Here is a 14001-nt window from a genome sequence, read left to right as displayed (position 1 = left end):
TTAGAACATTTAAATAAAAATTATTAGTTGAAATAGATATTATGTTGAAATAATATTCGTTCAAATTTTGATAAAGACAATCGTTTAAGCTCTGATCAGGTTTTATTTCCTTGTAACATGTTTTTGACGTCAACAAAGAAAACTAGAAAATTAACAAGGATATTTACTGCATAGAAGATGATCACTTCAGACATTCACAATTGCTTATAAAAGAATTTGTTTCACAAAGGAACCTTTGATTCATTCAACTGAAGGAAGATCAATAGTCATTCAGTTATGCCTGAAACACCCTCTCAAAAACAGATGCATAATAAAGAGCCACCTACAACAAATAGTATGGTTTTCGACCCGGAGAAGCATACTTGAAATCATAATTTGAATGTTCTAACATCGAAGATATTCATGGCCTCCATGGCCAATCTGAAGTTTAAATCAAGTTTTCTAGCCGTACAAGTGAACCCACACGTATAAAGCACCTATTGGCATTAAGCTGGTGCAGTCTCGGATTTGTCTGTTTCCATAGGCTGTGCATCGGCTGATGGCAAATCTTTTCCAGATTCCGCAGTGTCACATGTGTTCCTGCTATCTGGCTCTCGAGATTGCGACTCACCTCCTTGGGCTGATGCTGGCGAAGGTACATCAGGCGTGGCTGGTTTTGGCTTCATCATGATAGGCCTGCAAAACCTGTAAAGGTACTTGTAGAATTAGATATTCATAGAAACTAAAATAGCAAACTGTAGATAGTTCGAATATTTATTGTCCACAAGGAACATTGCTAAGAAGTGAGAAGTGAGACAAATCAGCTCGCGTGACAGAAGTGAACAACATAAATCGGTAATGCATTGTTAAGCGTTGGTTTCACGGTTCAAGGATTGGTGAGATATTAATTTCAGAACAGTAGATATGCATACAAAAAGAAAACATCACTACCGGCTATCCATGTAGCCAGGGTAAAATAGTTGTTGGAAGGCCAGAACGATAATGTTGACAACTAATGTGTCTCTAGCAAATAATTAATGTATTGCAATAGAATTGATGTAGCTATATATCAACCTTTCTCAAAGCTTTGAGACATGCTTGTCCATCTCAAATAAAAGCAAGTGAGCAAGTGCAAAAAAGTGCATAAATTTCAAAGAGAAAATGGATGAAATGTATTAAGACTATCAACTTGAAAAGAAACCAATTCTGCAATACCTGTCAAGAGCTTCAGCTTTCTTCCTCACATCAGCAGACAAAAGAACTGGATTAGCATGCTTTGGAAGTGAATCCTGATGCTGTAGTTTTTCTCTTAGCCAAGCTTCAGCTTCCACGCATTCATTTAAAACCTGAACAATTAGATTTATAAAAGTTGCTCGATCACCATATAGCATATATCAACCGAGTACATGCGTGCATATGGGCACAAAGGACAAGACTGTACCTTTTGTTTTTCAGCCAAATCAATGTGATCAAACTTGGGATTGTCCACCACTGCTGCTTCCCTGTAACTATTGATGCAATAAGTAAGTAAATCAATCACAGTTCCCCTCTCTGAATGCTCCTTGTAACGCAGCTCTACAGGATCACCTTGCTACAAAACCCAAAAAAGTACATCATGAACTTTGAAAGAGAGAACAAAAACATGTGCAAAAACTGAACTTCAAGGGACATACCTTCTTGAGCTCCTCAAGTTTAGCAATATAAACACCTTTGGTTTCATCTTCCCCATCCTCGTACAACCAATCTTCTATCTCTTGTAGTCTGGAAATAAACTGCTCTCTCTCTGGATCGGATATGAACTCATGATATTTGCCATGAAGCTGCAAGCACAAAAGAACGTTAGCAGGATGTCTAAACCCAGAAACTTGCAATGCCAACACACTGCTACATACCTTATTCCGCATTTCATAAACATAAGCCTCAACAGCATTCTTTTTGTCTTTGGTTTCTTCCATTACACGATCCTGCAACGCCATCTCAAATTCCTTCTCTACTGCCTTTTGCAATTCCAAGGCCGAGAGTCCTCCATGTACAACTTCTGACACAGTTATGTTGGTTTTCTTTATCTTTTTCTTCGGAATTTCCACCTGATGAACATAAAACACATTCGTCGCAGCTGAGAGAACACATACTCAACTCTGATTAGCTAAACAATCACGAGCAAAAACATAGATTGCGAATCAAACTACAAAATTAACTTCAAAAAGAGTCACGAGCAAAAAAATAAAAAAGATAGCTCAGATTGGTATTTGATAGAAGAAACAACATTTGGTTCAAGCACAGATAAGTTAAAGATCGCAATAAATATTCGAAACAGAATGCACAAAGGCGGAGATAATGTTTCAACGGATAGTCTCCCAGAAACAGGAAACTGCCAGCACATAAAATTTAACCATTGTAAGCTAACCTTCTTATCTGTTTCCATCTGAGCAGGCTTGTCCCCAGACTCTGGCACACCATTTACAGGTTCAGGAGCATCAGTTCTAGAATCTTGCATATTGACATCAGCGTCAGGGGTGCTAGATGTAGCAGGATCAGTATGAACATCTTCAGTATCCATCTTCTCTGGGTCCTTTGCCGAATCTTTCACAACTGGAACTTCAATTTCATCCTCTTCCAAGAGCTACATAAAAGAAGGTCATAAAAATCAATGAATTAAACAGAACAGTGGTTTTAAAGTTAAAAAAGCAAAAAATATTCCCTCAGTTCCGTCCTATACATATAGGCTTACATGTAATTTGACACAGATTAAAAAAAGTATTGGAAAAGTAAATTCTACACGAAAGTTTCCATGATACATTGATACTCTTATTTAATGAGAGTTTAACAGGATAAAAAAATTGTCGGAATTAGTTAATATATTTACTGGTTTTGATTTAACCTTCATGAGCTAACTAAAAATAGTTGGGATTAGTGTATATTTACAGGTTGTGATTTAATCTTCATGAGCTAACTATTGTATTTATGCAATGTTAATTCCAAATATCAGATTAGAAAGAAAATCCTAAAAATTAAAATTTACAAAAATTAAACTTCTCATCACATTAATGATAAGTGGCTCCAATGAACAAGTTTTCAAACTTTCGCAAAATTGAAGCAATCCAACGCCAAAATTGATAATTTTCCACCACCTAAAACAAATGAATTCATCGGATTTCTTAAAAAATCAATTGTAAGTGCTAGGATCTTTTCTCGCAACTGTTTTTGAATTTTTAGCAGTCATTATAAATAAAGAACAATGTTGTTTCAATTTCGTACTCAAAAGTTAAACTGAAAATGGTAGATTTATCTTCAATTTTTTCAGACCCTATTCCAAGCATTTGGACATTCATCGAGAAATGGTGGATATTTCCAACATTACATTAATACATATAAGAATTGATAATTTACATTTTCAAAATTAAATGAATAAATTAGTAATTACAAAAGCAAATTAAGTATGCGTAGATTCCTAAAAGAATACAGAAAATAATAGTAAATATGATAATCGAACTATATGTTTGGGACGGATGAAAAAAATAAGTGTGGTCTTTATATTTGGGACGAAGAGAATAATAACCAATATGATCAATGGTTGACAAACTTTCATGTAATCAAGCACGTTGTGCATACCAATATAATCATTATGGTTGACATATTTGCAATCTAACTATGTTGTATTACCAAAACAATAACATACATAAACCTTTTTATAGCGCCATTCCTTAAAAACATATCGATCATATTTACGTAGCTGATTTGCTTCTACAGATCCTATTTTTTATAAATGCTGCCACATAAGTTATTATCTGATTATATTTCTAACATAGCGTGCCACAAAGGCGCAGAGAATTACGTAGAACTGGAGATAATTATTATTCTGAAATAGCACGCCACAGAAGCACAGAGAATTATCCGAAATTGGCTCTGGCGCATGGTTTGAGATGTATACTATTGGGAAAATTCTATTGCAGGGTAAGGGTAATGGTAGACTGTATGAAGGCAGGCAACGGAGGCAATTTATTTTATTTTATTTTTTTCCCAATCTCTATTCTATGCTTGACGAACCTCTATTCTGCTACCCAGGATTATCAATAGTCAAAGAGCCATAAAAAATACACTACATCAAAGAGCTTTATCGTGTGAACCTACCATTGCTGACTCGACTGATACAATACCATGAAGATTCAGACGGACTTTAACCTTCACTTTAGCCCGCTCATTTGTGGATTGGAAAGGTCCAATCTGAAAGTAAGCACAATCGAAGTTTAAGTAAAAGAACAGAAACAATAACACACTTGTTGGAGAACACAAATAAATTAAATTAATAATCAACCATATTTTTTTTAGAAAATGAAAACTACCATGTATGTACTAATCTTTGCTGGTGCCTGCAATTCACTGACATCCGTGTATTGTGTATCTACTGTAAAAGTGCCAGATCGGTAGAAAGTCAAAGCCTTCACACTTGGTATAGGATTACCCTTGGGAAATACGATTGTGCTCTGCTGGTTCTCTATTGCTCCATTTTGCATATCTGAAGCAGTACTTTTCCATGATAGTGAAATGGGGAAAGGGAAGCTCTCATTCACCTGCAGAATCGGAACCAACCATATCATAATCCGAGAATCATTTGATGTAATTGGAAAGTAAAACCCATGGGAAGAATGTTCCTGGATTTTTACAAAACCTGGCACATAAATGCAAATCACAAATGTTGGTTTTTGACAGCGCCGCAAATATACACATACCCGAGAAGATGCCAACCCGATTATGACAATATATTCAAGATCCCAATGAAAAGTCATAGATCCCTCAATCTACCATCAAGTTCTTAAACACACTTTTGCAACTGAAAATTTAACAAGAAACACAGGTATGCAGAGAGAAGTTGAAAGTCCAATTATTACTTGATTGTGGCTGTATCCCATGAATAATGTTCATGGTTTTCTCAAATGATTATTAAACATATCTCATGCTAGAAGTGAGTTCAGTTATCCAGATGACACAGAAACACAGCTACAAATAATAGGAACATTACCTGAAATTCCCGCACTTTAAATGTAGGACTAAGTATAGCACATTGCAAAGCACAGCCTTTGGCAACACATTCACTAGCATTCATTGTACGCCTGGGCTCTGTACCATAGAACTCGGACAAGATTTTAATCATAGCTGGAACCCGAGAGCCCGAACCAACAACCTCAACTGAATGGATATTTTCAACAGTGAGTCCAGCTTCTGCCAGAGACTTCTCCAATGGCTTTTTCACACGTTCCAAAATTGGAATGCTAATTTGCTCAAACTCCTCTCTCTTGATGAAACCCCTAACATCCTTCTCATCCATCAGACACTCGATGTTAAGAGGAGCCTCAGGATTTGCACTAAGAACCTTCTTTAACTTCTCACAGCCAGCACGAAGCCTTAGGCAAGCTCTAGCATTCTTATAGACATCAATCTTGTACTCGTCTTTGAACTTTGAGGCGAAGTGCTGAAAAAGAACTTCATCAAAATCCCTTCCACCAAGAGACCGGTCAAAGGAATGGGCCAATATCTTCAGCTGACCTTTCTTGAAGGAAGCAATACAAACTTGCATACTTGCATGTCCAACGTCAACAAAAGCAACATTCAGTGGTTCGCTTTCAGGTAAGTCGGTCTTATAAATTCCATAAGCTAAAGCAGTAGCAGTAGTCTCATGAATAAGCCGAAGGGGGTGCAAGCCAGCGATAGTGGCAGCATCTATAACAGCTCTTCTCTGTAGGTCAGTGAAGTAAACAGGTATACCAATGCAGCAATCTACAACCGCAGCATTCAAATTCTTCTCTGCAATACTCTTGAGATCGGAAAATACCATACCCAAAACCTGAGTTGGTGCAAATGTCCTCATCTCACCCAAATACTGTGCATGGATCAAAGGATAACCGTCAGGCCCTTCAGTGACTAAAAAAGGCAACGACTTAAGATCACGTTGCAGCTCAGGATCTGAAAACTGGCGCCCAATCAACCTCTTAATTTGAGATATGGTATTTTTTGGATTCGTCATACTTGACGCAGCTCCTGCTGTCCCAAGAAACCGCTGCTTGTCACCAAAGCATACGATTGCAGGAGTTTCACGTTTGGATTCATCATTAAGAACAACATCAATGCCTCTTTGTCTTGCAACAGCAACAACGCCACTCTCATTACCAAAGTCAAAACCTACCACACTCATATTTTCCCGTCGCTAAAAGTCACAGAAACCACCAGTTTACTCCGAACAAGGAAGCTGCGACCTGCGGCGTGAACATTTAAAGTCACAGAACAGTAAAATACACATGATGGCCAGCCACTCATTCCCATTACACCAATGTTCAGATTACATCATGCGAACAATAGGCAATTAAAGACGCAAAAATTATTTACCTCCCATCCAAATTAAAAGAAAACATAGTTTCATACAATTTGAAATCTCCGAATGGATTCCTAAAGTACAACAAATTAAGGAAGAAAAGACAGAAAGTAAAAGCCGCTGAAATTATAAATTAATCGACATATAACCCACAAGATCGCCATCAAAATTTCCAAAGCTCCGTCGATTTATATTTGACATCAAATCCAACAAAAACAAACCTCCAAACCTAATAAACCGAGGAAGAAGAAACAACATATAAATCAATCAACCAACTTCAAACTTAAATCCAGGAAGAAAAAAAAACATAAAAACAAAATTAAGAGCAGAAAAAGGAAAACCAACAATAGATTTGATCTAAAAAATTAACTCATCTTATCAGGGTTTGCGATTCAAAATGTAGAGTACCTGAGAATAGATCGAATGCGCCGCGCGGTAAGAAATTTCCGAAGCTTTAGCTTCCAAAAAGTGCGAGAGAGAATAGTAATAATGAGAATAAAAATTTATTTTAGTGATTGTCTAGAAATTTCTAATATAATCGCCATAAGAAGAAAAGAAGAATAAAATGTGCCGTGGCTTCTAGAAAGGTCTACGGATCCAAATTTCTTCGTCTGGTCGGGTCAAATTTCGTGGGTTCTTAAATCGGATCGAATTCTAAGTTTTAAGGTTTATGGGCCTAGTCCACGACCAACCATCGAATTTCGTGGGCCAATTTCCTGAATCGGATCGAATTTTGAGTTTTCGGACTAAGGTTTATGGGCCTAGTGTTTGGTTTATTGAATTGCGTCAACATTATCCAATATATATATATATAATATTATCCAAATTGAGTTTTAAAAAAACGAAAAGTAATATGATTAATAATAAGAGTAGGTCTTTCGTGATACGGTCTTGTGAATCTTTATCTGTAAGACGGGTCAACCCTACCGATATTCACAATAAAAAGTAATACTCTTAGTATAAAAAGCAATAATTTTTAATGGATGACTCAAATAAGATATCTGTTTCACAAAATACGACCCGTGAAATCGTCTCACACAAGTTTTTGCCTATGTAATTATGCTAAATAAAAACGAAAAGTTTAAAAAAACTGGTTGAGAACTTTCAAAGAAAATTTAAGGAAAAGTCAAATCATTTGTCATATATATTTATTTAAATCTCAGTCTCGTATTTTTCAATTATTTATAATTTTAATCATATTTTATTACAATTTTTACCCTTTTCATATTAATGTTACATCAATATTCCATAAGAAAAAAGAGTAAAATTACCAAAAAAAAAAAAAAAAAAACAACGGGTTAAGATTGGAATTGGATTAGTGTAAAAGGACAATTGAAATTTTCCCAAAAATTTGCATACTATATCAAATTATATGAGTTTGAATTTTATTTATTTTTTTTAAAATGTGACTCTATCGAGAACTTTTATTAACATGCAACAATTTTTTTATTTGTATTCGAGAATTTAGAGCAGTATCGGTTTTATTTTAAATATTCTTTAGAACAAAGTTTTTGTACATAAACATATGTATGTATGGTCAGATAATTTATGATCTTGTTTGGTTAATTTTTTGAAATCAGTATTTGAATTATTATTGTGTGTATGATGACTAATAATGAAATATTTCATAATTTTAAATTACAAATAACATACTATATAAATTAGCATGTATATTTTACGTACGTATTATATTTTCCTTTACCAACCAATATAAGTACATACCATCTTATTAGTATAAATCTTTGTTTAATAACCTCATAATATTTAGATATGTTGGTGTTTGGACTTGTTAAAATGGGATGACGAGGCGGACCAGCCCACCGTAACCCGCCATTAGACGGGGCGGGGGGCCCGCCAAAATGCGGGCCTCTAAATGGCCAATCCAGCCCAACCCACTTTGGACCGCGAGTTACGCGGGCTGACTCGCTTATTTTTTTAAGAAAAAATACTAAACATTATTAGAATAAACATACAAGAAAAATATATTTCGTCAATTAGTTTCATAAAATACTTACAAACATTACAATAAGAAATTAAGAAAGCATACAACATAATCCATAAAAAGTAAAGTGCTTAAACTAAACATGAAGAAACTAAACAAATACTATAAATTTCATTCTCATTAAACTTCATTCAATCTCCATCTTCTACACTAGCTCCATCCACTGTTTCTTTATCAAAAATTTCAACAACATTGGATCCTTCTCGAGATGAAGTTGTTTTGAAATTTGCATATTTATCATCGTATGCATCTAAAAGACACGAAGTAAGTCAATATATCAATTTAAGAAAATTTATATATACACACATATATCAATTTAAGAAAAGGCTCCATCCATTGTTTCTTCATCAAAAATTTCAACAACATTGGATCATTCCCGGGATGAAGTTGTTTTGAAATTTGAACATTCATAATTGTCTGCATCTAAAAGACACGAAATAAGCCAATATATCAATTTAAGAAAACTTATAGCGTGTTATATATATATATATATATATATATATGTGTGTGTGTGTGTGTGTGTGTGTGTGAAATTACCATAAACATAACCACGTAACCAGTTACGCGTGCAAATAAGAGCTTGCACTTTTTCAGGAAGGATGCGACTTCTGTACTTGGTGAACACATGAGCACCAATGGAAAAGTCGACTCTGATGCAACCTTATTTATGGGGGTAGATAAAATATCGCATGCCATCAATGGAAGGAAGGGTATTTATGCTTATGATTTTTCCAATGATCCTAAACATCTAAATTTTGATAACATACAATTCAAGCTTTGGCTCCTCCGAATAAAGATTTAATTCAATATATATATATATATAAAAATAAGCCAAAGAGTGAATATAAGAATCAAAATAGAGATAAATCATTTTAATACTAACATCATAGATTCTTTTTCCTGTATTTTTAATTTCTCCTCCACTTTGAGTATGTCAAATTGTAACATAAGATGATCTTGGTTGTGAAGAACTTGTCTGATTGGGGTTAGAATACTGCTCAGCAATGACTCTTCATCTTAAGAATGGGCAATTGGTTCTTCCGAAACCACAACTTTTTTCACAGCAGGGATCGTCTTCTTTTCAACATCAACAGGTTTTGGTCTTGCGAACAACTCAAAATCTTCATCATTGGAGTCATCTCTAGATGAGAATTCAGGGTCCAAGATATTAGTAGTGAAAGAGGACGCTATTAATTTCTTGGAATGAACGAATTCGAGGTCGTACCTAGCTATCTAGAGGCAATGACTTCAATCGGAATTGGGTCCTCGATGACTCCAACCACTTGAAGAGAATCAACTGTAGGGGGTTATGTAGGCGGTGTTGCCACACAGGGTAGAACACCGGCGTTTGCAGGAATTTCTCTTTGAATATCAAGATGATCATGTAGAACCCGTAATCAGTAGACGTATAAGCCATGCATAATTCTAGATTTTTTTAAATTTAATTGACTTCATTGCATGATTATTTTAAATGCATTTATTTGAAGTTAATTATTTATTATTTCAGTTCAGTAATATGATTTTTAGCATTTCAGCATTTTCAGTGAGGCCGGACCGGAGTTAGAGTTTTGAGATAGAATTTAAGATTCGAGAAATATTTCCAGAAGTTAATTTAGCTAGCAAGTAAGTTCATTTAAGTTAAAAAGAAGTTTAAGGAATTATTTAAGTTAGTTGAGGATTTTAATTTAATTTATTGGAGGTGATTAAGAAATGAACTCATTTAAGTTATTAAATTAAGGGGTTAGCTCACTAAATTATTTAAAGGATTAGTAAGGCTTTCAAGGATTATTAGTTGACTAGATAATCAACATTTCCCTTTATTTTATCATGCATTTTTCGGCCACCCTTAGTGCTAGAAGATTCATTTTCCAACTCACCAACTTTGACCAATTCTTTGCATGTAATTAGTAGGATAATTCTAGGATTTTTGGGAGCACAATTTAATTAAATAAATGGACATATCCTAGTCTAGAATCAAGCTAAATTTCGGCCACCACCTCCTAGAAGCATCCACCAACTCATTTGATATCAATTCAAAATTCAAATTCAAAAGGGGAGTGGACTTGGTCTTGATATGATCCTATTTTTGTGCATCCTTCTCCTCACCTTCATAACCATCACTCCCCCTCCACCTCCACCGAAAATAAGACCCCTTTTCAGTAGAAAAAAACGTGGATAGCAGCTAGGGAGAAAGGGAGAAAAATCGAGAGCCAAGAAAGGTAGAGAAGCAAGCCACTCCGTCTCCTCCGCGCCGTCTCGTCTCTTCTTTTCGTTTTCTTTCGAAACGAAACCAGGCATGTCTAGATTTCTTTCAAACCTCAATCAAGTCATATTATCATTTATTTTTCAGTACATGATCATGTTTTAGCAAGCAAAAACCGAGATACATGTCAAAATATTTTTGGAACACACATGCAGAATTTCGGCCCTTTCATGACAAGCTTCACGTTTTTCTGAGTTTTGTGGTTTCAGGTGATTGGTTCGATTCCAGGCTCCCAAGGCGGCTTGTATACATGTAGTAGGATGCATTAGGACCATGTTGGTCCATTCAAACCAGCCCCATGCTTGCTGGAAAACCGAAATGACAGCAAGTTCCCCATAGGTGCAGAAATGTGATTCGAAAATTCAGTTTGGATGTCAAGGAGGAAGGATCTGATCTTGGCTGCCCCAAGGGCCTATAGCCATGGTTGGATCACTTCCCTAGCATGTCTAAGACGTGACTAAGTTGCCCTTTTGGTGGCTTGGTCCATGGCTCATCGGTTTTTAAATAATCAACAAGAACAGCCCCTTTCCCCATTCGGCCCTTCCATTTTTCAGCATATGGTTTCGTTTCTTTTGTTGCTTGGTGTGGATCTTGGTTGGCCTATGGCCCTTAGCCACGGTTCATATCATGCTCCTAGATGTCTAGATCGTGCCATGGTCAATCAAATGGCCACTGGAACGACGCAAGACATCGATCATAGCATAAACACTACACACGCATGCACGTTGCTCTCGGTTGGACCCTTCGGTTAAGATTTGGTGTGATGCGGATTGTGGCTGGCCTAGGGCCCTTAGCCATGGTTCAAATCATTCCTTGGGATGTTGGTAAGAGTCTCTGGTCGGTGGTTCACGCCCCTAATCTCCGATAGTCTCGAAACCAATGCAAGTCTTGTAGTGCGCAGCTGCTGTATTTTTGACAGCAAGTATGCTGCTGTTCAGAAGCGTCGTTTGAGTTCTTGGTTGGCTTTTAGCCCATGGCCTTGGACTGGACAGTGCCTCATTGAGTTGGGAAGGTCATGTTTTTGACCGTTTGTCATTTGGATCATTTTTGAGGTCGTACGAGAATTTACGGTGCAATGTGCCAAATTGACTCTCGAAAGAGCGTTTCGTGTTTTGGCCTCCATTCCACCTAGATTTCGACCCTATCATTTTAGGAACATTATTTTATGATTTTTCAGCGTATTTTAATCATGACTATACGTCGGTTCAGTGTCGGTTCAGGTTGGCTCGGAGTCATGATTAAATGCGAAGTCATTAGGCGTCATAGTCGCATCTTTTGAACGTAAATTGCATAGTTGGTCAAGTTTAAGCTATTGCATATTTTTCATGGCACAGTTAGGTTGCAGCGAGCCTGGGAACGATCCAATCCAATCCAGTTGGTAAAATTACAGGATTTTTCATTATGCCAGTTAATTATTTTACGTGCATTAAATAGAAAATGATTATTTTTGAGATTTATGCGATATGGCTTGTGGTTCATTCACTATGTGGGAGTGTTATTTTATACGGTCGCCAGTGACCGATCAGTTCAGTATGGTACCACCCGGTCGCCAGTGACCGGCCAGCTCAGATCAGTTTCAGCCTCCCCGGTAGCCAGTTACCGATCAGTTCAGCTTAGTGCAGTGGCCACAGGCGTAAAACATAATCTCAACAGAAAATTTTACCAGATATTTCAGTACAGGCTCCAAGGAGCAAATATTTTTATAGTGATTTCCAGTTCAGTTATGCACGTATTATAATTGCTCAGTACAGATTATTTTCAGTATGCCTCAGGACAGGATATTTTATCACATGCATATTTTAAATTCAGATTTTTAATCGTTACCTGCGATTTATGCATGCTGAGTCTTTAGGCTCACTAGACTTGATTGTTGTAGGTACTGATGAGGCCAGGGCCGAGGGCGGGGACCAGTGAGCCAGCTTGGGTCGGCAGTAGTGGCACCCGAGGACCTCAGAGCAGCAGTTGTTATTTTCTTCGCAAACAATTTTTATCAGTTGTTGGATATTTTTAAATCGTTGTTGTTGGCAAAACTTTGATTTTCTTCCGCTGCAATATTTTGAAATATTGAACTTGATTCACCAGTGATTTTATGAATGAGGCCATTTAAGTTCTTTTAAAAAGAAAATTTTTAATTTTCCGCAAATTTTCAAGAAAGGAGTTCGAGTGCCTTCACAGATCATATCCAAATCTAGTCATCTTTGAAATATAAATGAGATTATAGATGAAAATTGCGATAATTTCAAAAAAAAAATTCATGTAGAGATCACGAAGAATGGGAGCAAGAAAAATGCGGGCAATGAGAGTTCAAGTAGAGAGAAAAGTTCATTAACAGTAATAAATTTGTGCATTCATTTAAATAGTAAGGCTTTCAATGGTAACAAAGATTCTTCTAGTGAAAAATCTGCCCAAAATCAATCCAGTTTTATTCTCTCACCCAATGGTTAAAAAGGACAAACATGTGCGATCATATTTAAACAAAATCATCCAAATATTATGCATCTTCAACTCAACCCACTAATCCATGGGAAATCGCAAATGTTCAAAATCATGAAGGTTAGGGGTTCAGGAAAATGCCACAACTTCAAATCTGATAACTCACCGATCAAGATAAAATCAAATAACTATTAACATGCATGTCTTAATTATGCCTAGAATATGATATATTAAAGAAATGTTAGCCATGTGATCAAATTTAGAGGTGTTTATATGTTGTGTTGACAACATCTCCCAGCAGCACTTCCAATTTCAAAAAATATTTTGATTTTCCTACACACACAGAGCACATTTATACTTTAATTTTTATCCAGAAGTAGTAGCTCTCACAATAAAATAACAGTCTTTATTAGACTTTTCTAGGTAGCTTTTTCCATTTTCTAATGTTTTGATTTCTATTTTTGATTCAGAAGAGGTAGCTCCTCACTAAAAGGACAGTCTTTATCAGACTCTTTTAGATAGCTTTTTCCATTCTTTTTCTTCTCATACAAAACAAAATCTTTTTTTTGTTCAATCTTCTCAAGTCACTTTTCCAAGAGGACAAGATTATGGAGTACACGAACATACTCATCTACTTCGTGACTTAGTCTGAACACATCTCCAAGTGTGTTGATTTAAATAAAACTGGAAAAAAGCACAAAAAGAAATTGTCATCACAATATAAAAATTTCATAAAATAGGATGAAAGAGTTAATGCAATATGCCTGGCATCCTATAAATGCATATGCATGTTGAGTGTTGTCCCTGATGTTGCATGATCCAAGACAACAGCAGTGAGTGATTATCATGCACACAAATTGGGAGACTTACTAAGTGATGGATCGGTTCGGGCACATGCGAGGGTGCTTCAAACATAATATTTTCAATGAGCTCCAACAGCTCGTGTTCTAAGAATGT

At 36.1% G+C, this 14001-nt stretch overlaps 1 protein-coding gene across 1 annotated transcript; it reads right to left on the bottom strand.

Moving 5' to 3' along the window:
* Window positions 1-215: 215 nt before the first annotated feature.
* Window positions 216-6169, bottom strand: LOC142549276 (heat shock 70 kDa protein 15-like). Its single transcript, XM_075658132.1, has 9 exons — window positions 5000-6169; window positions 4323-4550; window positions 4111-4203; window positions 2387-2602; window positions 1872-2066; window positions 1653-1799; window positions 1421-1570; window positions 1195-1325; window positions 216-684 (listed from the first exon to the last, which is right to left on the bottom strand). Exons 1-9 carry the CDS (start codon window positions 6167-6169, stop codon window positions 486-488), a joined length of 2529 nt encoding a protein of 842 aa, XP_075514247.1. The 3' UTR covers window positions 216-485.
* Window positions 6170-14001: the final 7832 nt, after the last annotated feature.

This window comes from Primulina tabacum, chromosome 6 (genome assembly GCF_025594145.1).
Source record: "Primulina tabacum isolate GXHZ01 chromosome 6, ASM2559414v2, whole genome shotgun sequence".
Lineage (NCBI taxonomy): Eukaryota > Viridiplantae > Streptophyta > Magnoliopsida > Lamiales > Gesneriaceae > Primulina > Primulina tabacum.
Note: the sequence above shows the minus strand (reverse complement) of the source record. Positions and strands in the feature narration are given on the sequence as shown.

What these genes read in the sequence shown, in the direction of transcription:
- LOC142549276 (XM_075658132.1), bottom strand. Translation starts at nt 6,169, where the DNA reads ATGAGTGTGGTAGGTTTTGACTTTGGTAATGAGAGTGGCGTTGTTGCT. An exon ending in CAAAGATTAGTACATACATG is followed by an intron (nt 4,204 to 4,322) that starts GTAGTTTTCATT and finishes GCTTACTTTCAG; the next exon opens with ATTGGACCTTTCCAATCCAC. An exon ending in TTTATGAAATGCGGAATAAG is followed by an intron (nt 1,800 to 1,871) that starts GTATGTAGCAGT and finishes TTGTGCTTGCAG; the next exon opens with CTTCATGGCAAATATCATGA.